The following is an 18,572-nucleotide window of genomic DNA, read 5'->3' on the forward strand; positions in this document are numbered from 1 at the left end:
GAACCAGCTCTCTGTCACTCTGGTGCCCTGGTCCCAGTGACACTGTTGGGACAACACGGGCGACTCCTCCACTCGGCAGGTGAGATTCTTCATTTTCTTTTCCCTTTAAAAAATAAGACTTTACATGTCTCTGGACCGGAGTTGAGACGATACAACACCGGGTGTCCCTGCATGAGACGACTCGCTCGGGGCATTTCTGTTCAAATTCTCCAGAACAGGAGGCCCACCCCCCTGGACCCCCCCCCACCCACACTCCTTCCAAGTAAGTTGTCGTCCTGCCTTGCCAGTCAACTCCCTCAGTTCATTTTCACTGTGACTTCTTCCCTCCATTCAAATCTGCTCTGCATTCTTCTGGGAATAATGAGACCCTCCTTGCGTAGCCTTTTTTTTTCTTAAAAGAGGGGTTTCTTGGAAGGAGCCCTAATCTCCTGTTCACTCATTTCACACTCACCGTGTCAGGGTAGGTTGTACAGGCTCTAAACAGCATTAATTTACTCATTATGTAATGCTTCTGTATGGACTTGCAAATACAAGCTTACTGTATGCAATGCTTTGTTCTGTCATCGTGCCAGACTTGTAAAAAAGTGTCTTCAGAGTTAGATGTTGTCCTTGTCTCAGCTGCTTTATCTGCTCGTGTGCTGAAAGGTTGTGTTTGCGTATAGTTGTGTTATTTTTTTCCTGTGTGTCGGTGTGTGTCAAGAGTCTCAAGGCCACGGTGAAGGAGTTGCCAAGTGCAGCTTTCTCACAGAAACAGCAGAGAGCCATGTGTGCAAAGCAACAAACAATATCAAAAGCCTTTTTTATAAGGTATTCTAAAAATGTTAGATTCTTGTCAGGTGATCCAGTCTACAGAGATTCAATCTGCACATTTAAGAGTTTTGCTTTTAACAACGTGAAGGGGAAACATGTTGATGGTCTCCTGCAGGTCAATCCTTATTTTGGAAGTTTCCTGGTTCAGCTGCACTGTTGTCCCATCTGAAAACGTCTCCTGAGGGGAAAAGAACGACACGCCGATGATAATCTCTCAACGCCGCATTGCTATTGTTTGTTTATCCTTTGGCACTTCGGATGTCTCAGACCCGTCCAGGGTGTGTTTCGGGGGGGGGGGGCTGTAATGAAGGGTTGGGTGGGACGTTAACCACCGTCGAGCGGGGACATCTCGTGTCCTGAAAGGTGTAGCGTGTTGTAAATCACCTCCTGGAGAAGAGTGCTCAGATTCCTCCGTCTGTGATGTCACCACGATCATGTGGGAAACAGATCCAGACTTGAACAGCCCGGCCTGATCCAGATGTTGATTCTCGCAGCAAACTCACAGCTGGATGGCAAACAGAGAGCTGCTCCGAGCCGGATCTAGAAGTTTTAGGTTAAAGCCGTGGTCACATACTAACACACATGGGATCAACAGGAGGAGTATGTATAATCTTTGTTGTTCTGCTTTTGCTGTTGGTCTGTGGGAATGATCTTCACCTCTGTTTCATTTCATTCCATTCACATATTTCCCCTCTCTTGTTTGTTTCAGGTCATCTGCTGCGTGGTTTGACTGAGCATCTTGGATTTAAAAAAAATGGCCGTCCAGTACACCACGCACAAATACCTGTGGATTTATGTTTTGAATTATGAGAAACTGTAGAATCAAACAAAAATGGAAATCCCACCTGTGGTGAATTTGGAGGGAAGTCCGTTTCGGACAGTTTTAGGATCACACGCTTTTTCAGCACAAGAGTCGTGCTTAGATAACGGCTCACCGGACCACGGAGGGGACGATTGTCCCCCTGGACCACAAACCCACTCGCTGTTGGTGTCGGCTCCAGACGGAACCAAGCTGAAGAAGAGTTTCGCCTTTGTCAGCCATAACAATGTTGAATTTCTCGAGGCTGTGAGCTCCCAGCAGCCTCAGCAAGTGATTCCTGTAGGCGCTCTTCTGGACCCCAGTCCGCTGGCCTCAGATCAGGTTCATGAAGCAGGTACTGGGTCCACCTCACCTAGCTCAAATGAAGACTGCTGCTATGACTCTCCACTTCCTGTACCTGTCACAGAACGCCAGTCGGACCAGGCGGTTCCTCATCAGACTGGTCAGACGGCGGACTCGAACTGTGAATGCATAAAAACTGAAATCAGGAATTTAGAGCCAATCTCAAATGGCCACGTGAGTCGACCTCCGGGGGCCACGTGCTCCATCCTCAGCCCAGACTCCACTGCTCCCCTTGTTGTCCCCGCACCCGTCCACGATTCAGGCCGGAGGTTCCTGGATCTCCCGCGCATTGTAAAGCACAAACTCAGCTCCATCACCTTTTCCAACAACGCTTGCGCAGCTGCCACCGAAACCCACGCTTTCGCCAGCGAGAGCTCTGATGATGGAGCGTCTTCACCAGAGGAGGATGAGGAGGATGAGGAGGATGAGGAGGAACACGGTCATGACGATGGTGACGATGACGACGACGATGACGTGTTCCCAGAGCTGCCTCAGAGCAGAGAGCTCCATGTCGGTTACAGACACAGGAGAGATGGCAAAGCCAAACAGAAGAGGAGAGGAGCCGTGGGCGGACGAGCAGAAGCCGACCACAGAAGCAACGGACATGAAGCAGAGGAGGAAACCAGCAGTAAGGAGGTATGTCACTGTTCATCTAAAACCACCACAACAATAAAGAAGCTTGTCTAATAACTTGTTTCCTAAAAAGAAATTAAACAAGACATTTGAAGGCCCGAAGGAGGAACACAAAAAACAAAGATTTATATCATTAGAAAAATACCAACATTTTAATAACGTATATCATAAAGCCTCAATAAATCACATGTGAAACATTACACATGCATTTGGTCCCTATCAACACGAGGGATTAATCTTTTCACATCTGGTGAAATGTGAAATGTCTCAGAAGCTTTTGTTTCCATCACGTCAGAGAACCACTTGCGTACATTACCACAAATTTACCACATGTGCAAAAAACATGTGAATCGTATTTGAAGTAAAAATGTTTTTTTTTTAAAAATAGAATTGAAGAAGGGAAGAATTCAGGGTGCAAAGACATTAAAGGAATAAATTAACCAAACATTTAAATCAATCAAATAAATCAGTCAAAGGCTTGACACACATCATATCACCTTAATATATCATGTATATTAACATAAATCCAATAGATCACATGAATCGGATTTGGAGTAAAAATAAATTGACTTTATTTACACAGACTTCTTTGCTCATTGATCTGGAGTACAAGGAACAATAGAAGAACAAGACAGAATCTCATGGGTGCATATCCTTCAGCTTCCTGCAGCTGACACCATCCCACAGTGAGATAACACGTAGCTGGTAGAAGTGTGTAGGAGTCACATTTGTTCTGGTGAAGCACAGATCCAGCAGGAATGCACACGGCTCCTTGTTTCTCTTCACTCCCTCGGCAGGCAGCGGTGTTTTGACAGAGGCCATTGCCCGGCTCCTCGACAAGTCCAGGCACATTTAAGTCTCCTTTCCACTCCACCTCCCCCCTGACCTTGGTGGTAACCATCCTCTCACCTCTCTCATCTGCTTTATTTATTGCCCATTTTCTGAGTTTTCACGTTTATACATCTGTTCAAATCCATTCAGACTTGTTTTCCGTTACAGCTGCAGGGAAGATATCCTGTTGCACATGCTTGTCTAAACAGTGGTGTCAACAGGGCTGAGCGAAGTGTCGGTGGAGATTAGACTGTGTGTGTGTGTGTGTGTGTGTGTGTGTGTGTGTGTGTGTGTGTGTGTGTGTGTGTGTGTGTGTGTGTGTGTGTGTGTGTGTGTGTGTGTGTGTGTGTGTGTGTCTGTGTGTGTGTGTCGGCTGCGATGTGGAGGTGATGCCGGCTTTATGTGCAGGATGACACTCTGCTCTGAATGGGTTGTTCTGGGGAAGGGTGGAGGAATGCAGGGAATCCGGGGAGCCTGTTGTAAATATTATCAAAAGACAGCAGGTCGCTGCTTCTCATGGTGTCACACATCAGCCGCGCTCTGTTATCACACGGTGGACATCACTCTGAGAGAGTCTTACCTTTCAGCCAGCGGACTGGAAAGAACAGGAGTCCATTGGTTTAAATGGGAAAAACAAGCTGTTTTCTTCAGCATTGCTTGCCTTTGCTTTTTTTTTTTTTACACTGAATGCACATGTCAGGTTTAAATCACATTTATATAATGTAAATATTCACATGCTAGATACAATATACAACCAGAAAAACTAAAGAATCCCCAAAAATGTCACTGTCCAGAAATTTGGAGAGAAGCCAAATAAGAGCCAAAAATGCATCAATACTCATTTGCACCTTTTTAATTTACAGTGTTTGTATCCTTGTTTAGTTTGAGATTCTTTTGTTTGTGGTTTTTATTTCATTGTATTTATTTGCTGTTTCTGCTTAGTTTTTACAATCTAGTGTTTCTATTTCATTGCTGCTTATCAGAACCTCAGTACTTAGTTTAATTTTATGCACCTCATGTTTTGCAATGACAATAAATCTTCTTTAATAATAGTTATAATTATAATAATAATAAAACTCTATTTGTATTGCACCTTTTAATACCAATAACAAGGTGCTTTACTTGGTGCTTAGCTTTTATCATCTTCAGTTTATCTAGTTAGTGACTGAATGATTGTCGGTTTAGAGATGTGGTCTCTCTGAAGAAGAATAAAAAATATGTGAGGGCAGATTCTCAAAGCTGAAGATTCAGTCTAGTTTTAAAAGCAGAGCCTCACACAGAGGATTCCTGCGCTCGGCCCTGGATGCAGTTGTGAACATTAACCATATGAGGGCACTGTATGCACGCTGTTCACACTCAGGACTCCCGGCCCTGCCTGCACCATTGAGCTGAGTGATTAAAGTCGAGTGACTAAATGTCCCCTTTTAAAAACACATGTCTTCATCCGTCTCTCCTCTTCTGCAGTTATGACTGAGCTCACTCTGCGTGTCCTCGCATTGCAGGACATTAGGACTGTAATTTATTCCTCTCGAGTAGCCAGGTAGCCGTTGCCCTTTCGCATGACCGGCTGCTACATTTGTAAACCTCCATGGTGATCTCTGGCACTCTCTGTGGGTGGCGCAGACCAGGCACCGAGCCCAGAGCTCACACACTTAACTCCTCATTTCCATGTCAAAGCCGCAGTGTTGGGCTTTTTCAATGTGGCCAATTTGCGCTGATAAAGTTATAGCCGGCTCACATTTTTGTTGGAGAAGATAACATTAATGCATTTATCTAAAGGACTGACTCATACCAAGCCCAGTTGCCATGGTGTGGAGGGCTTTTGCTGCACAATTGCCGGGCCCCGGGATCGAGAGGGAAAAGGCACAGAGGGATGAATCAGGGGTAGTGTCTCACTTGAGCGTCAAGCCTTCTGTGGAATTTGTCTCATTCTGTGTGGAAGTGGCTGCATTCCTGAGCTGCACCTTGTGGGGATGTCACTGAAAAGAGACGGTGTGAATGTGTTCCAGAATTGGCCCGAGCATCTGTTTCTGACTCCCATGGTTAATTAGTCTTTTATTTCCTCTTTCTTATATATTTTCGGTTGTTGGACTTAAAATATCAAGATTCTTTTGCACAAACATTAAGAGATCAACGCACATCAGCTTTTTGGTCTGGATTCGAAAAGTTAAAATCCTACTTTCACAAGTGAACATGCATCGACTGAAGTTCAGAGTCAACCTGTTTCTCTGCAGTATTATTAATTGTTGTCGGAGAGACTTACTCCAGCTCTTTAACTGAAATCATATCGCTCCTTTACTCATTTCACAACAGCTCAGTCAGTCTCACTCTCGACTTTCAGCCAATGAGGAGCCGACATGAGGATTTGTGTGACACTGGATCAAGCGGACGGACAAAGTTTTAATTCCAATTTGCTCGGGTTCGTTAATCATCAGGGACGTGGTTCCCTCAGGTTAATAAATACGAGGTTTGTTCAAACTGAAAGGCATCATCAAGTATTTATGATTCACATGTACATGTGGCCGTTTCCCAGTCCAAATCTCTATCTGGTTGTCTAGTATCATGTTAAGGTTCATCTACCTCATCCTTGCGTCACCTGTTAAAGGAGAAGCTGCAGCAGGTTCACCAGCATCTGGTCGGTGATGTCTTCCTCACGTGTGGACTTCACCATTAGGTCTCTTAATATATATGTTTGGCAGACACAGGAGATTGAGCTGTGGAAACTTACTGTCAAACTTTTTACTCTCCCTGTGACCCGGAGTGACCCCTCAGGCTTCAGGGGTCAGCAGGGGATTGTCCAGATTTAGGTCATTCCTCAGGGATTGAGAGGGAAAAAGCCACTTTCTCCCAGTGCCAGTCAGCTGACCACCCAGGGTCAGCTGAGTGGAGGGAGCGTCTGGTGTCTAGACCCTTAATTCTTCATAATTTAGCGAGAGTGAATAGAACATAAAAAATATCATATGATTAGTTTGTCAGTGGCATCTTTTCTGATGTAATTGAAATGGTCTGCCTCGTGGAGAATGATTTGCAGCTCGTGGGAAGATGTTAGTATTTGCAAATGTAGAAAGGCATGGGCCACAGTGTCATGTCAGGGATCATTTACAGAGGCATATGGAACCAAACCAAAGATTTCTATTCCTCTTTATCTTTTTATCATATCTTTTATCTTTTGTCGAACCGCAGTGAATCGATGAAACTACTGACCTAGTTTATCAAAGCCCGTCTCTCTGGAACCACGCCTGGTCCAAGACTTTGTGGGGGTGTCGTAGATGAAATGATTGAGCTTGATGTAATAAACGGAAATGATTCAGTAGTGACTGGCAGTAATCAGGACCCCCTTTCTTAATTTCCAGGAATTTAATTAATGTTAGTTTCGGATATCCTGCTGATTTGGAGCGTTTGTCTTGGCTCTGGCTGGTGATGCGTCGCCTGGGGGGGTTTTCACTGTCTGTGATCTGGTCAGTTTTAAATTGAGTCTGAGACAATCAACATTAAAAGACCCCTGACTGTGGAAACACACAGACGTATCTGATATGTTGGGGTTATCACATGGTGGAATCTCTGGAATCTGTCAAATAAATCAAATATATTAACTAAGAAATGAAGCTTTGATGGTTTTCAGAGGGACGATCAAGGAGAAGCCACAATGAGTGGTTAGGGGTTTTCCATTTCATTTCGAATACAGTCTCGCTCGGATACAGTAAGTGGTAAAATCAGTCATGATGACAGCTCCTATAACGTCATGCTTCACTTGAGTATTGACACAATTTACCGCTTGGGGGAAGGAAGAGAATCAGAAATGCCGTCAATATTGTCTCCAGGTCACATCCTGTGATTGGTGAACTCGAATTTTGCTCTTGGAGGACGAGGATGATCGGAAAAAAGTCAAACTCCTGGGCCAAATTTCTCTGTTGATCTTAGTTAGTGACTTCCTGTAGCAGTCATATTCCAGGAGGAGCTTCCTTGGAAACACATGATGTTGTTTAACCTGATCTACAAGAGAATTTCTACAGAAAAGTCACTACTTGATATTTCTGGGATTTCATGCTGGGATTCTTTAACCGAGGCTACGATGATGTTATTGAGGTGTTTGTAGCATGTGACCCTTTCCAGGCCTTTAGGCAAGACACACACACACACACGCGCACACACACACACACACACACACACACACACACACACACGCACTGATGCATCTCCTCTGCTCGGATTGCAGAACAACTATGTTAATTTATGCCTTGGTGACTGAGGTGTATCCTGCTGATTTATGGCGCTGGACCTCCAGATCCACAGACACAGCTCATGTCTGTGTGAAGATGGCCTATTTATATGCACTGTGTCTCGGGGGAGCAGTGAAAGCCCCGGTGCAGGGAATTCCATCATGCTCTGCATGTTGCACATGTCTGGACCCCTCCTCTTGTGCTCTCTCACCCCGAGAAGCGTCTGAGGAGATCACATTTCCATGTGTGGCAGCGGCACTGTAGCATCTGCAATTTTACAAGATACCTTTTCTGGGGTTTGCGTGTCGCTCTGGTTCGAGTTGAGGGCAGAGCGGTGAATCCACAGATGCTCTCATCTTTCCTAAAAGCTCTCGTGTGTCCAATAAGTCTGACAAAGACGGCAGCTGATTACTGGACAAACTAATGAACCTGATTACACTCCCCATTGGTTTTACTGCATGTTTGAAATAAAAAAGAACAGTTTACTTTAACGATGAGGAGCTGAAGCATGTAATTCAGATGCCAAGTCATTTAAATGAAGCGTCAACAGCTCAACTTGACATAACCTCAAACTAATAACTGAACACTCCCGTGTGTAGCACTGTGCGTGTGTGCATGACATAGTGAGTTATCTATTCATGTACTGGATGGGATTTAATAAGGCAACGCTTTATCTTTTATTATAGCTGTGACTTGTTTGCAGCCACTTTCAATGGTGCAAACATCTTTTTGAGGTAAAACAATCAAAAGCTGGTTAAAATACAATAAAAATACAAAAATAAATACTGGTAGTTGTGTGATAAAAGTGTTAAGAAAATGCAAACTGAATATTTGAGCTTGAATTCACAACAAACACTGACAACTGGGAGAAATCCGCTCAGTCAGTTCTCTTATAACAGGGCAGCTTGTCTCCTCTTCCCCTGATTACCCACAGGTCAAGTCTCCCTGGTCAGAATCAATGAGCCAGCTGATGAGGAAACTGGACCAGCTCAACCTGGACATAGAGGAGGCCCTTAGTGCCAGCTCGTCTCCCTCCAACACGCCCTGCACCGCCCGCAAGAAACAGGTGAGCGTGTGTTCTCTTAGCCCGGGCAGCCACCGGCACATCCTTGTATAAAGCAGCGTGTGGACTGCCGAGGTTCAGGTGGTGCGTTTACTGTCACGGTCTCTGTGCTCTACACATTCCTGTGAAGCGTACGCTGCATACTTGGTCATGCTTTTTAAAGTTCACTGAATCAATTTATTTTGCTCTGTTCAGAGAAAATCCCTTTGGATTATGTGGACCTGTAAGCAACAGGTGTTCAGCTGAATTTTATGTCCTGGACATTCTTTGAAAAAAGAGTGTTGCACGTTAGGTTTAGATTTAAACAGTCAAATGAAGAAGTGTTAATGCATAAACCCAGCGTGGAAGGAATTGTGTGGATCTCATGTGAGTTTCTCCCATGACTGGGACTTGTGAGGTATGTGGGTACAGTGTGTGTGTGTGTGTGTGTGTGTGTGTGTGACACTGTGGGCTTTGTCAGGACATCTTACAGTGTCTCACTGAGCTGTTTTTATGATGTCGATCTGCAGCTCTCAGACGTGATACTGGAGTCCACAGAGCTGTATACTGGTGGAAATGGTGCGGCAGGAACAGACAGCTGTTGTGCTTCTGAGGCTGTGACCGGGACCATGAAACTAAAACAGGGCTCTTCTCATGGTGGCGTGTTACATGAAGTATCCCTCCAGAGTTAGCGTTCGGAACAAAAGTGCTCTTTGCCGTTAAACATGTACGCGCGGCACAGAGGAGCCGTTGTGCTGGAAGGGAGTTTGTATGATTTGGTCCATTAGGAATGGATGACAGAGGCTCACATGCCTCCCAGGCATCTGCATAACCATCCCAGGCATTCACCATTACTTGCTTTAACTAATGACAGGCGACTGGGCAAGACAAGACATCTTTACTGGGGATATTTGACAAGGTCATAATCTCTGTCCTCTCCAAAGAGGATCCCCACATACAGGCTCCTTTGTGCGCCTCTGTCGAGCTGAATCGAGACTGGAGATTTCACTTCCCCAGCCGTTGACCTCAGCCTCTTGTTTTCTTTTCCCCTGGCCACCGTTGAGACCATCCTGTCCCAGTCCGCTCAGACCACTCGGAGACAGACCCGGTCTTGATTTCTTGATGTGATGTTGTTGCAGTGCGGTGCCGTTTCAAAGTCCACTCTCCACCGAGCCACGAACGACCTGGTTCTCCAAAGAGACGGCACAGGGGAATGTCCGAGCCGAGCCGGACCTTCTGCTCCTCGCAGCGCCTCAGTGGGAACCAGAGCAAGGAGCAAGAAGACGGTAGGTCCCTCGATCAATCACGAGCTGCCTGCAGGCGTCAAACACATTCTCAGAAATCACACAGGTACAGTCACACATGTATCACAGTGCTTGCTTCATACAGTCATATGGTCCGGTCCTCATCTTTAAGCCTGTGATCTGCTAAATTCCTTCGACTGCACAACTGGTTTCACATTTTTCTGTGTTTCAGCTCAAATCTGGCTCTAGTATTTTTTGGGGTTAGTGCCATGATCTGTTTATTTCCTCTGTGTCTCTCTGCTTATTCAAAGTTCTTGCTTTTGCTGGGAAAGGTTCATGATGTGTCCATCCTATGATTGTTCTATACACATCTGTAAATTAGATTCATCTGAAATGAATTCAATTCTATCAGACTTGTCAGACTAGTATTTATTTTTTGAACAACACAGCCTGTGTGACTCATTTGATTTATTTAACGAGACATCTTATTGTAATTTAACTTCTCGGAAAGATGCTCATCGTGTTCTTGATCCAATTTAAATGTTCTAGGTCTTTTTACTCGTCTTTTTATGATTGATTTATTCGAGGCAGTTTCAACGAGCTGACTGGGAGCTGCTCAGTTTTCACCTCCGTCTGATCCACTGGTCCCAGAGCAGCTCCGGGGTTAAGGGCCTCGTTGAAGGGCTCCACAGCGGTGTTGATGAGGAAAGCAATGTTGCGTCATTTCAGTTCTAGTCGAGGTTTTTCTTTCGATAAACGATGGATTTATAAAAGAAAAACAGAATGACTTCATCTGTGAAAGAGATTTATCCTCTTACACAAGCCTTCTTATCAGTTTCCTTCATGAATAAAGTCACACTCTGTGAATCTTAAATTTCACAATCCCTTATTTAATCCTCACTATCACTGTGTTGAAAGAAGAAGAGGAAGAAAAACAACACGTAGCAGATTAGGTCACGTTTTAAAACAAATTAATCACCAGTTGAAATTCTGATGCTCTCTCTCTCCGCTGCGGCTCCTCTTCTTCCATCTACATCTGTAAATATTTGAGGTTTGCGTTGGGAATGAGGCGGCTTAGGCATTCTTAAACAAGCAGCGCCCACTTCTGCTGGACCAAGTATATAAATGTCACCATTCAGCCGCCCTAAGAGAAACAGACAACTGGGAGATTTGCAGAATGCCGGGCAGGGTTCGGATTCAAAGCCTTTCAGCTTGTGCTTTGTGCTCCGGCTGCGGCTCGGCGGCAAACAACCTGCTCATAAGAGGAAAAGCTGCAATCACAAATATTTTCAGATATAATTCAATGAAACCTGGGCATCGTGTTACACTGTGATGTTGGTTCTACGTTACGTTATAGTTCTGTTTTTGTTCAGCTACCTCCATGAAGCCACAGCATGGAGCGTATTCTGTGGACTGCAGGATACTGGAACCACACTGAGGGCTACTGGAAAGATTGGGGTGAGAGGGGTTTGAGCATAATTAGATTGGAGAGTCAGAAGGGAGATTATTTGGTCTGCAGGCTCTGATACTTTAGGTGAAATGAAGTTTCGGCTCTCGGAGCAGACGCCACCTGTCTCCTCTGTGGAAGCCATAACTATCTCTTGAAAGTGACAGCGGCGCAGGTTAAAACTTGGCTCAGGGACAGCTGGGAATGTTCACATATGCTAAAGACGAGAGTATTTTGGCTGCAGTGGAACATTGAGTGTAATGAGATCACATTCTATACGAAGTGGTGACAAGTTCAGGGCTGTTTGATGATTACATGATTTATAGGATGTTTTTATCAGGCTGCAAAATAATGAATTTCATGTGCACCACACTGCTACTGTGGATTTGTGTCCCCTTTGTTCACCATATTTCAATTCATGAGATGCATTATTATAAATGCACCCACTCCACTAAATATCAGTCCACTAAATGTGACCGATTATTCATTAAGATCCATAATTATTCTCTTGGAAATTACCAATCTGCACCAAATTTGAATGGGTTCTTTCTTGACCCATTTCACATCCCTCCACCAAATTTAAGGAAAATCCGTTCTTTAGATTTTGTGTTATAGTGCTAACACACAAACAATGAGTGTAGATTAAACTTCTTCTGGCCCGGGCTAAGATAGAAAATAAAATCTTACGTGTAACAGGTTTTTGTAATTTTTCATTTTTTGGGAGAGAAAGATTCCCCCGATATCTGAAGATTGAAATAACACTTATATCCGCCTGGAAAAATCTCAAGCAACAAGTTAGCTTAGCTTAGCGTAATGCCTGGAAACAGGGGGAAACAGCTAGCCTGGTTCCGTCCACAAAATATAATCTCACCCAACACGTCGGACTGATCCTTTACATCTGTACGCCGGGTTGAGACGTGACAGAAATCCGATGAATCGACATGTGAGCAGCTCTGCACATTCAGAGAGGAGCCCCCCCCCCGGGCCCTCTTACATAAGAGCTCCTCTGACAGCAGGTGAGCGAGAATGCGATGCAGATTGAATCGCTGCCTCGGAGACTAAGAATAAACCGGACCAGTGTGCGAGCCAGTGCTCCCAGCTTGAACAGGCAGTTTACAGCCCGGACCAGAGATGTTTTATGGGAGTATCTGGTGGACGTTTTTTTGGCACCTGCCTGAATCCCTGCTGCCTCTGTACAATGTGAAGAACCCCCCCCCCCCCCAACAACTGGAATGTTCCTCATATCTGCGTCAATCTGCTGCACATCATGCAGGCAGAGCTAATCTTGACTGGAATGTGATTTCTGTCTTGTCTGCTCCTTATATCACAACGTACACAGTGAATAAAACGAGGTGGTCTGCACCTCCTGTCAACAGACTGCATGACGGGGCTTCTACTACAGTGTAGTCCCAAAAAAGTATTATAAGGAATCTCCAAGTTTTAACCTTTAATTATAACAGAAAAGTTATTTGTCTGACTCTTGTGATGCGGATATCCTAAATCCATTGAGTAGTTGAATACATTCACAACTTCTCAAATGTGAGGATAATGATAATAACTTTATTTGTATGGCACTTTTCAATACAAGTTTTTACAGAGAAATGTCTTAAGAAGAGAGATAAAACCTGTAAGAGATTCTGATAGATTGTTCCAAAGTGAAGGGGCCCTCAAGGCAAAGGATCTGTCTCCATTTGGTTTCCAGCCTTGATTTTGAAATGGCTACCAGCGCTTCACCAGAGGATCTCAGGCTGCGTCCTGGCTCGGAGGGAGATAAAGAAAGTTTGATAAAAGGGAGGGGACAGATCATGTCTGGATTTTAAAGTAATTAAAAGAATTTTAAAATCAATCCTAAAACAGGATCTGCAGTAATTGCAGGATCGTTCTAAATTAAACGTTGACAAAACAAGAACCATGAAATCCTGATCTCATATCAGTGACTGCATCTCGACCTCGCTCTTCATTTGGTCAATTGAGATGTATTCCTGTTGAGGGACTCCTTCTTTTAATCAGTGTTGACAGAGGACGCCCTGCTCCGTCCCCTCGGACTGACCGGACCTGTCGCTGCCCTGTTGTCTCTTAAGCAGGGTGTCATTAGTGCCGCTATCAGTCACACACACACAAACACACACATTCCCTCACATAAACACACACAGACCTGTCACTCCATGCAAACACCAGTCCCACGTGCCGCTCCTCATGTCACTTTTCCTGACCTGCAGCCTTCGAGGTGTGTCCACCACCTGACAAGCAATCGGACTGAACTGGTTAACAGAGGGTGCGAATCACTATCGAAGTACTTTCTCCTGACTGGCATGAAGGAGAGATGAAGGAAAAGAAAGCAGGCGAGAGAGAGAGAGAGAGAGAGAGAGAGAGAGAGAGTGATGTGCTCTGGACTTTGAAGTCTTGTCAGATCCACACATCTCCTCCGGGGCCCAGCATCTGGTTTTTTGGAGTGCACGTTTTCCCCAAACTTTTATTTCTGAAACGCTCGTCTTCCGAGACTTAACTTATCAGGTCCATCGCATTTCCAGAAGACAACCCCCCCCGTCTCCCTCCCTTTTAAAGACACCTGGCACGTGATGGTTAAAGCACAGGCACAACAATCCGCAGTGTTTCTGTACATCAAACGCAGCCTTTGAACCTCGGTCACAGAAGTGTTTTAGATATGTGATGAAATTCTGCCCGACTGTGCCAAATCTCACAGTCCATTACGAGGGATACATCAATGGCAGCAGCTCCTGGCTTCCTCAGGGCCCCGCTGACCTGCTCCATTTTTAAACAGAGGTAAGAATACATGCACGAGGGCATGAGTCAATGTTTATGACCTGCTTATTTCTCTGTTGAGTCAGAGTCGGGTTCGGCCGATGTGTTCGAGCCCTTGACTCCGGAGTCACATGGACACTTTAAGGTTTTTCAAAGACCTGCCAGAAAAGCTCTTGGCAGCGTCTCCCTCTGCCTGAATGAGAAACGGGCCGGTGCCCCTCGCACCTCATTTGCCGTGTGGCCTCAAAGTGTCAGCGAGCCGTGTAACAAAGACGGATGGCGTCCAAACAAAAGCACCTGTCCCTCTGGATCCGGCCAATCGGCGTCGCTACAGGTCGCTCGTCCAGGCGTGTGATTCTTTACCCCGCTGCCATGACACCACTGTGAAACACACGAAACACAAGTAACTGATTGTGCTGAGACGAGAGAAAACCTTTTTTTTTAGATATGTTGATGGAAGTTTGAACCGGCGGCACGTGGGCCTGTTGCCAGTTGACTGTCAGGACAGAGGGTCAGCGGTATCAGGGGCAGGCGGGTTTATGCAGCGGTTGTGTCTCTGCCAGGGGAAAAAAATATGGAAACGGGGGAAAGTAAACAAGGGCGTAAATCAGACCGGTGGGGCACAGCGGAGGGAAATGGAGGAGAGAGCCTGGCAAGAGAGGGGAAGGAATCTCGACCCGGCCAGTTTTTGGAATTCGACTTTCACTCCTGCACCCTCTGCAGGATCGTTAATAAATCATCTGCAAAATCAAGGATGTGTTTAAGTGGGTTTTGAAGTGGGTCAAGATACATGACCCTTCCTAAACTACAACTGTATTCCAGGTTAATAGCAAACGTTTGTGAAATTGAGTTTACACGTCCCTGTAGAATGGGATTAAGGCAGCGACAGCAGATTGTGGGGGATAACCACAATCGATGGGAATAACAAGCTGACAATCCGAACATCAACCTCAGTGTTAACGAGGTAGAATTATTGCTCCAGTTAGTTTCTCTTTTGGCTCGGTCAAAACAGCAGTGATTTCACCAGTGAAGAATGCAGGGAGACATCCTCTGTTCCCGAAGGCAGGGAACTGGTTGTGTGTCTCTCAGCCAAATCATGTGCAATGCTTTTCTTAGGTTTCCTTCTTATCATCAAAACTCACACCCCCGATACTCTGTCCCTGATTTAGTGTTGTTTTCTTTTTGTCTTGTAGATGTTCAATAAGATGACCGATGCAGCAGGTGCAGGTAAGAAATTATTCATATATGTTTAATTGTAGTGTGGTTAGTGCTTTCATTTTGGTTTTCTGAGTTCTCTGCCCTTGACACTTCATCTGCATATAGATGTTTCTCCTCCATTAACGTGTGATCAGGTTGAGGGGAGAGTTTCAGATATGTGTCTCTGTGTCCTTTTTTATCTGTCCAGCACTTTTATTTTCCTCTCCGCACCCACTGACCTTAGAAATGGTTTAAACAAGTTGCTGAGTAAAAGGAAATGAGAGAACTCCCTGCTGGAGAAGAGCTTTTTAAACATCCCCAGTTTTTGTCTGCATATTTATACTTATACTGTTTATACTTATACTATACAGTTTAAATACATATACATATTTACCTTCCCTTGAATTTGCATTGATGCACATGCTACTTTCTCATTTCTGTTGATTCTGACTAAGACACAGGTTTAACATTTTCTGTTTGAGGGGCATTAAAAATGGAAATTAGAACTGTTGTGAGAAATGGAACCTTCATTGTAACGTGTAGAATTGGACACGGCCGCCTCGTGGATCTTTCTTTTACACGCCTGAGTCTGGGTCTCTCTGTGTTTTCTGACAGAACCTTATACCTGGATCAGTTTAACAACCTGGTCTTTGAGGAACTCTGCTCAGTCTCAGCCTACATTACAGTCGCTGGTGTACTGTAACTGGAGTCAGTCTGAAGCCGTCTGGCACATTGTGAAAAATCACCCTGTGAGTTGATCCCGCGCTTTGTCCTGTCGTGCACGGGGGGGGCCTCGCTCGGGCCTCAGTCAGTATTAACGCGAGTGACGGCAGCAGGTGTCCGTGAGCCGCCTCCCAGCCGGTGTCCCGAGAATGTCTCTTGTTTTAAAGGCGTCTCTATAAGTATAATGGTCACTTGGCGGTATGCAGTTAAAATTAGGCAGCGTGCCACATCATTGTTTCTGTTTCGCTGAGGGGGGAAATATTTGGCCTGGTGGGATGTGGCCCTCGGGGGGCAGCTGTGGGATTTGGGTAGATGCCATTTCGAGCTCAGGTTGCACTCTCACATGACCTCTGTTGTGGATGACGGCACCGCACAAGTGGACATTATGGCCCTGGACAGATTCCATGTCACTTTTGTGCCGCAGTAAACGAGCGTGTGGTCCGCTGGCGAGCAGGAGATGTGCTCAGTGAGCGATCGCCCGGGTCAATCCAGACTGTAACTCGGAGGAAACCCGAGTGCGAGAACACCGTGAATCACGTCAACGCGCTTTGTCAACACGCCGCTGAGATTCTCTTCAAATTCATTTGTCATGATATTTTTTTCCACCGTGTGAGTTTCACGGCGTTCGGTCGCTTGCTGCCTCTTTCAGCTCGGTTCTCCCGGCTGAGACCAAACAGACCGGAGGCAGAGGCGCTGTCTCGCTTTATTAAACCGTCAGGCAGATGAAGTCAACATATGCTCTCAGCTGGAATGTGGTGATCAAATAACTCGGAGGATGATGTTGTGTGAACGGGGACAAAGCTTTGCAGAGAGTCACACACATGAGGTACAGCCGAGCTATAAGGAGACCTGAGTTGATGACACGGATACGAGACGGCCAGATGGTTCTGGGTATCGACCATAACACACTGTCCACCTCATTAAAATGACATTGTCCAGGAGAGGAAAGCACATTCTTTGGGTCCAGATCCAAACTAGCAAAGCAGCGGTGAAAAAACCTTTGCTATTATGTTGTGCTCTATTAATGTGCACTGCTTTGACTCTGACATTCAGAAAAGTTTCAAAGACTTAATCCACTTGAAATTGCTTATAGTCATAAACCATTAAAACTTTACAAGCTTCCAATAACATTTTTAAGGAATGTGGCTTTTTTATTTGCAGTTCTAAATTCACTTTGCCCTCTGGTAATCCATGATGGGCTGATTTAATTATTATTATATCAAAAAGCTGAAGTTATATAGTTTTTATTAAGCATTTACCGGATGTATATTAAGGAGCAGCTCAGGCTCTAGGGAACTGATGAACTTTCATTCCTTTACATTTCTCTCATCTCCACAGAGTCTTTAACAACCTTGAATTCTTTGGAACAACGACCGATTTGTTTATCCTGAAGTCAACAGTGATAATAACCTCTGCACCATTCATAAAAAAGTGCGTTGGGAGATTTAAAAAAGATTTCGAAACTTCTCTTGCATGTTTTCATTTATTTAAGTGATGGAAAAATTATGAGACCTTTTCGCCCTCATCACTTGTTGTTATGTTTTTGTTGAGCAGAAGTAAAAACAGCTCCTAAAACCACATGTGGATACTCTCAGAGAAAATGATTTGGGAAAAAAACATAAACCTTCATCATAAATGTTTATTTTCTGAAGTTGTGACTCAGTATTTGGCCGAAAGCGTCTGATTCCTTCTCACACAGCGTAATGTGAATGGAAATGTATTCCCCCACAGTGTTTTTAATTGCAATGTGGAAATGAATGACTTCCTCTGGTGAGAAGACGCTATGTTCGGCCTCAGAAACCCTGCTGCTGATATTAATCACAGAACCAATCAATCAATCAATCAATCAATCAACCTTCCTATAAGTGCTGAAAGCTGCAATTCTGCATTTATCAGTTTGACCTAAAACATGTGTTTAGTTGCAGATAAACAAAATTTTCAATGAGATTTATGCTGAATGCATTTGCACCAAAGTGTCACATATATGACAAGAAAGGACTCACTGAATAGGGGGCACATCTGGACAAATAGAGGATTCAGGATTTATCCACATTTCCCAGAGAATAATTCATCTTAATTTTGACTGATATCTATGAGCTTGTGCAAATTGCTGCAGCTTGACTTGATTGAATTTAAGTTGCCTGTTGGGCCTTGGCAGGGGTATTCACTCTTCTGCGTGCCATTATATTTTGTTAATGTATCTGTGGAGTCCAAAGGAGAAGGACAAACAGAGCTCAGTTATTTTCTGACCTGCATAAGTAAAGGCTCACATGCTGTGTTATGATAAACATCAGCTTCCTAACTGGCCGTCTGATGGATAATGACACAAGTGAGGCAGAAACGATAATCTCTGGCCCTGAACGGTCGGGCCAAGGCTTCCCGCTCCGGGCCTACTGCATTTACACACATCCCCTCTCTGTGAAAAAACATAATCTACTTTCAGTGTGAAAATCTCTTGCCACTGATTAGAGGAAAAACAAAGATGGAACTCTGTGAATCC

At 44.7% G+C, this 18,572-nt stretch overlaps 1 protein-coding gene across 1 annotated transcript in view; it reads left to right on the forward strand.

Moving 5' to 3' along the window:
- The window catches only part of stard13b (StAR related lipid transfer domain containing 13b), a 58,055-nt gene continuing 39,483 nt past the window's right edge, over nucleotides 1-18,572 (forward strand). Inside the window, exons 1-5 of the mRNA XM_062385420.1 lie at nucleotides 1-79; nucleotides 1,520-2,608; nucleotides 8,591-8,722; nucleotides 9,838-9,984; nucleotides 15,346-15,379. Coding sequence (XP_062241404.1) covers nucleotides 1,643-2,608; nucleotides 8,591-8,722; nucleotides 9,838-9,984; nucleotides 15,346-15,379 — 1,279 coding nt within the window. The 5' untranslated portion in view covers nucleotides 1-79; nucleotides 1,520-1,642. The remainder of the gene's footprint in view (nucleotides 80-1,519; nucleotides 2,609-8,590; nucleotides 8,723-9,837; nucleotides 9,985-15,345; nucleotides 15,380-18,572) is intronic.

Source organism: Platichthys flesus, chromosome 4 (assembly GCF_949316205.1).
Source record: "Platichthys flesus chromosome 4, fPlaFle2.1, whole genome shotgun sequence".
Classification (NCBI taxonomy): domain Eukaryota; kingdom Metazoa; phylum Chordata; class Actinopteri; order Pleuronectiformes; family Pleuronectidae; genus Platichthys; species Platichthys flesus.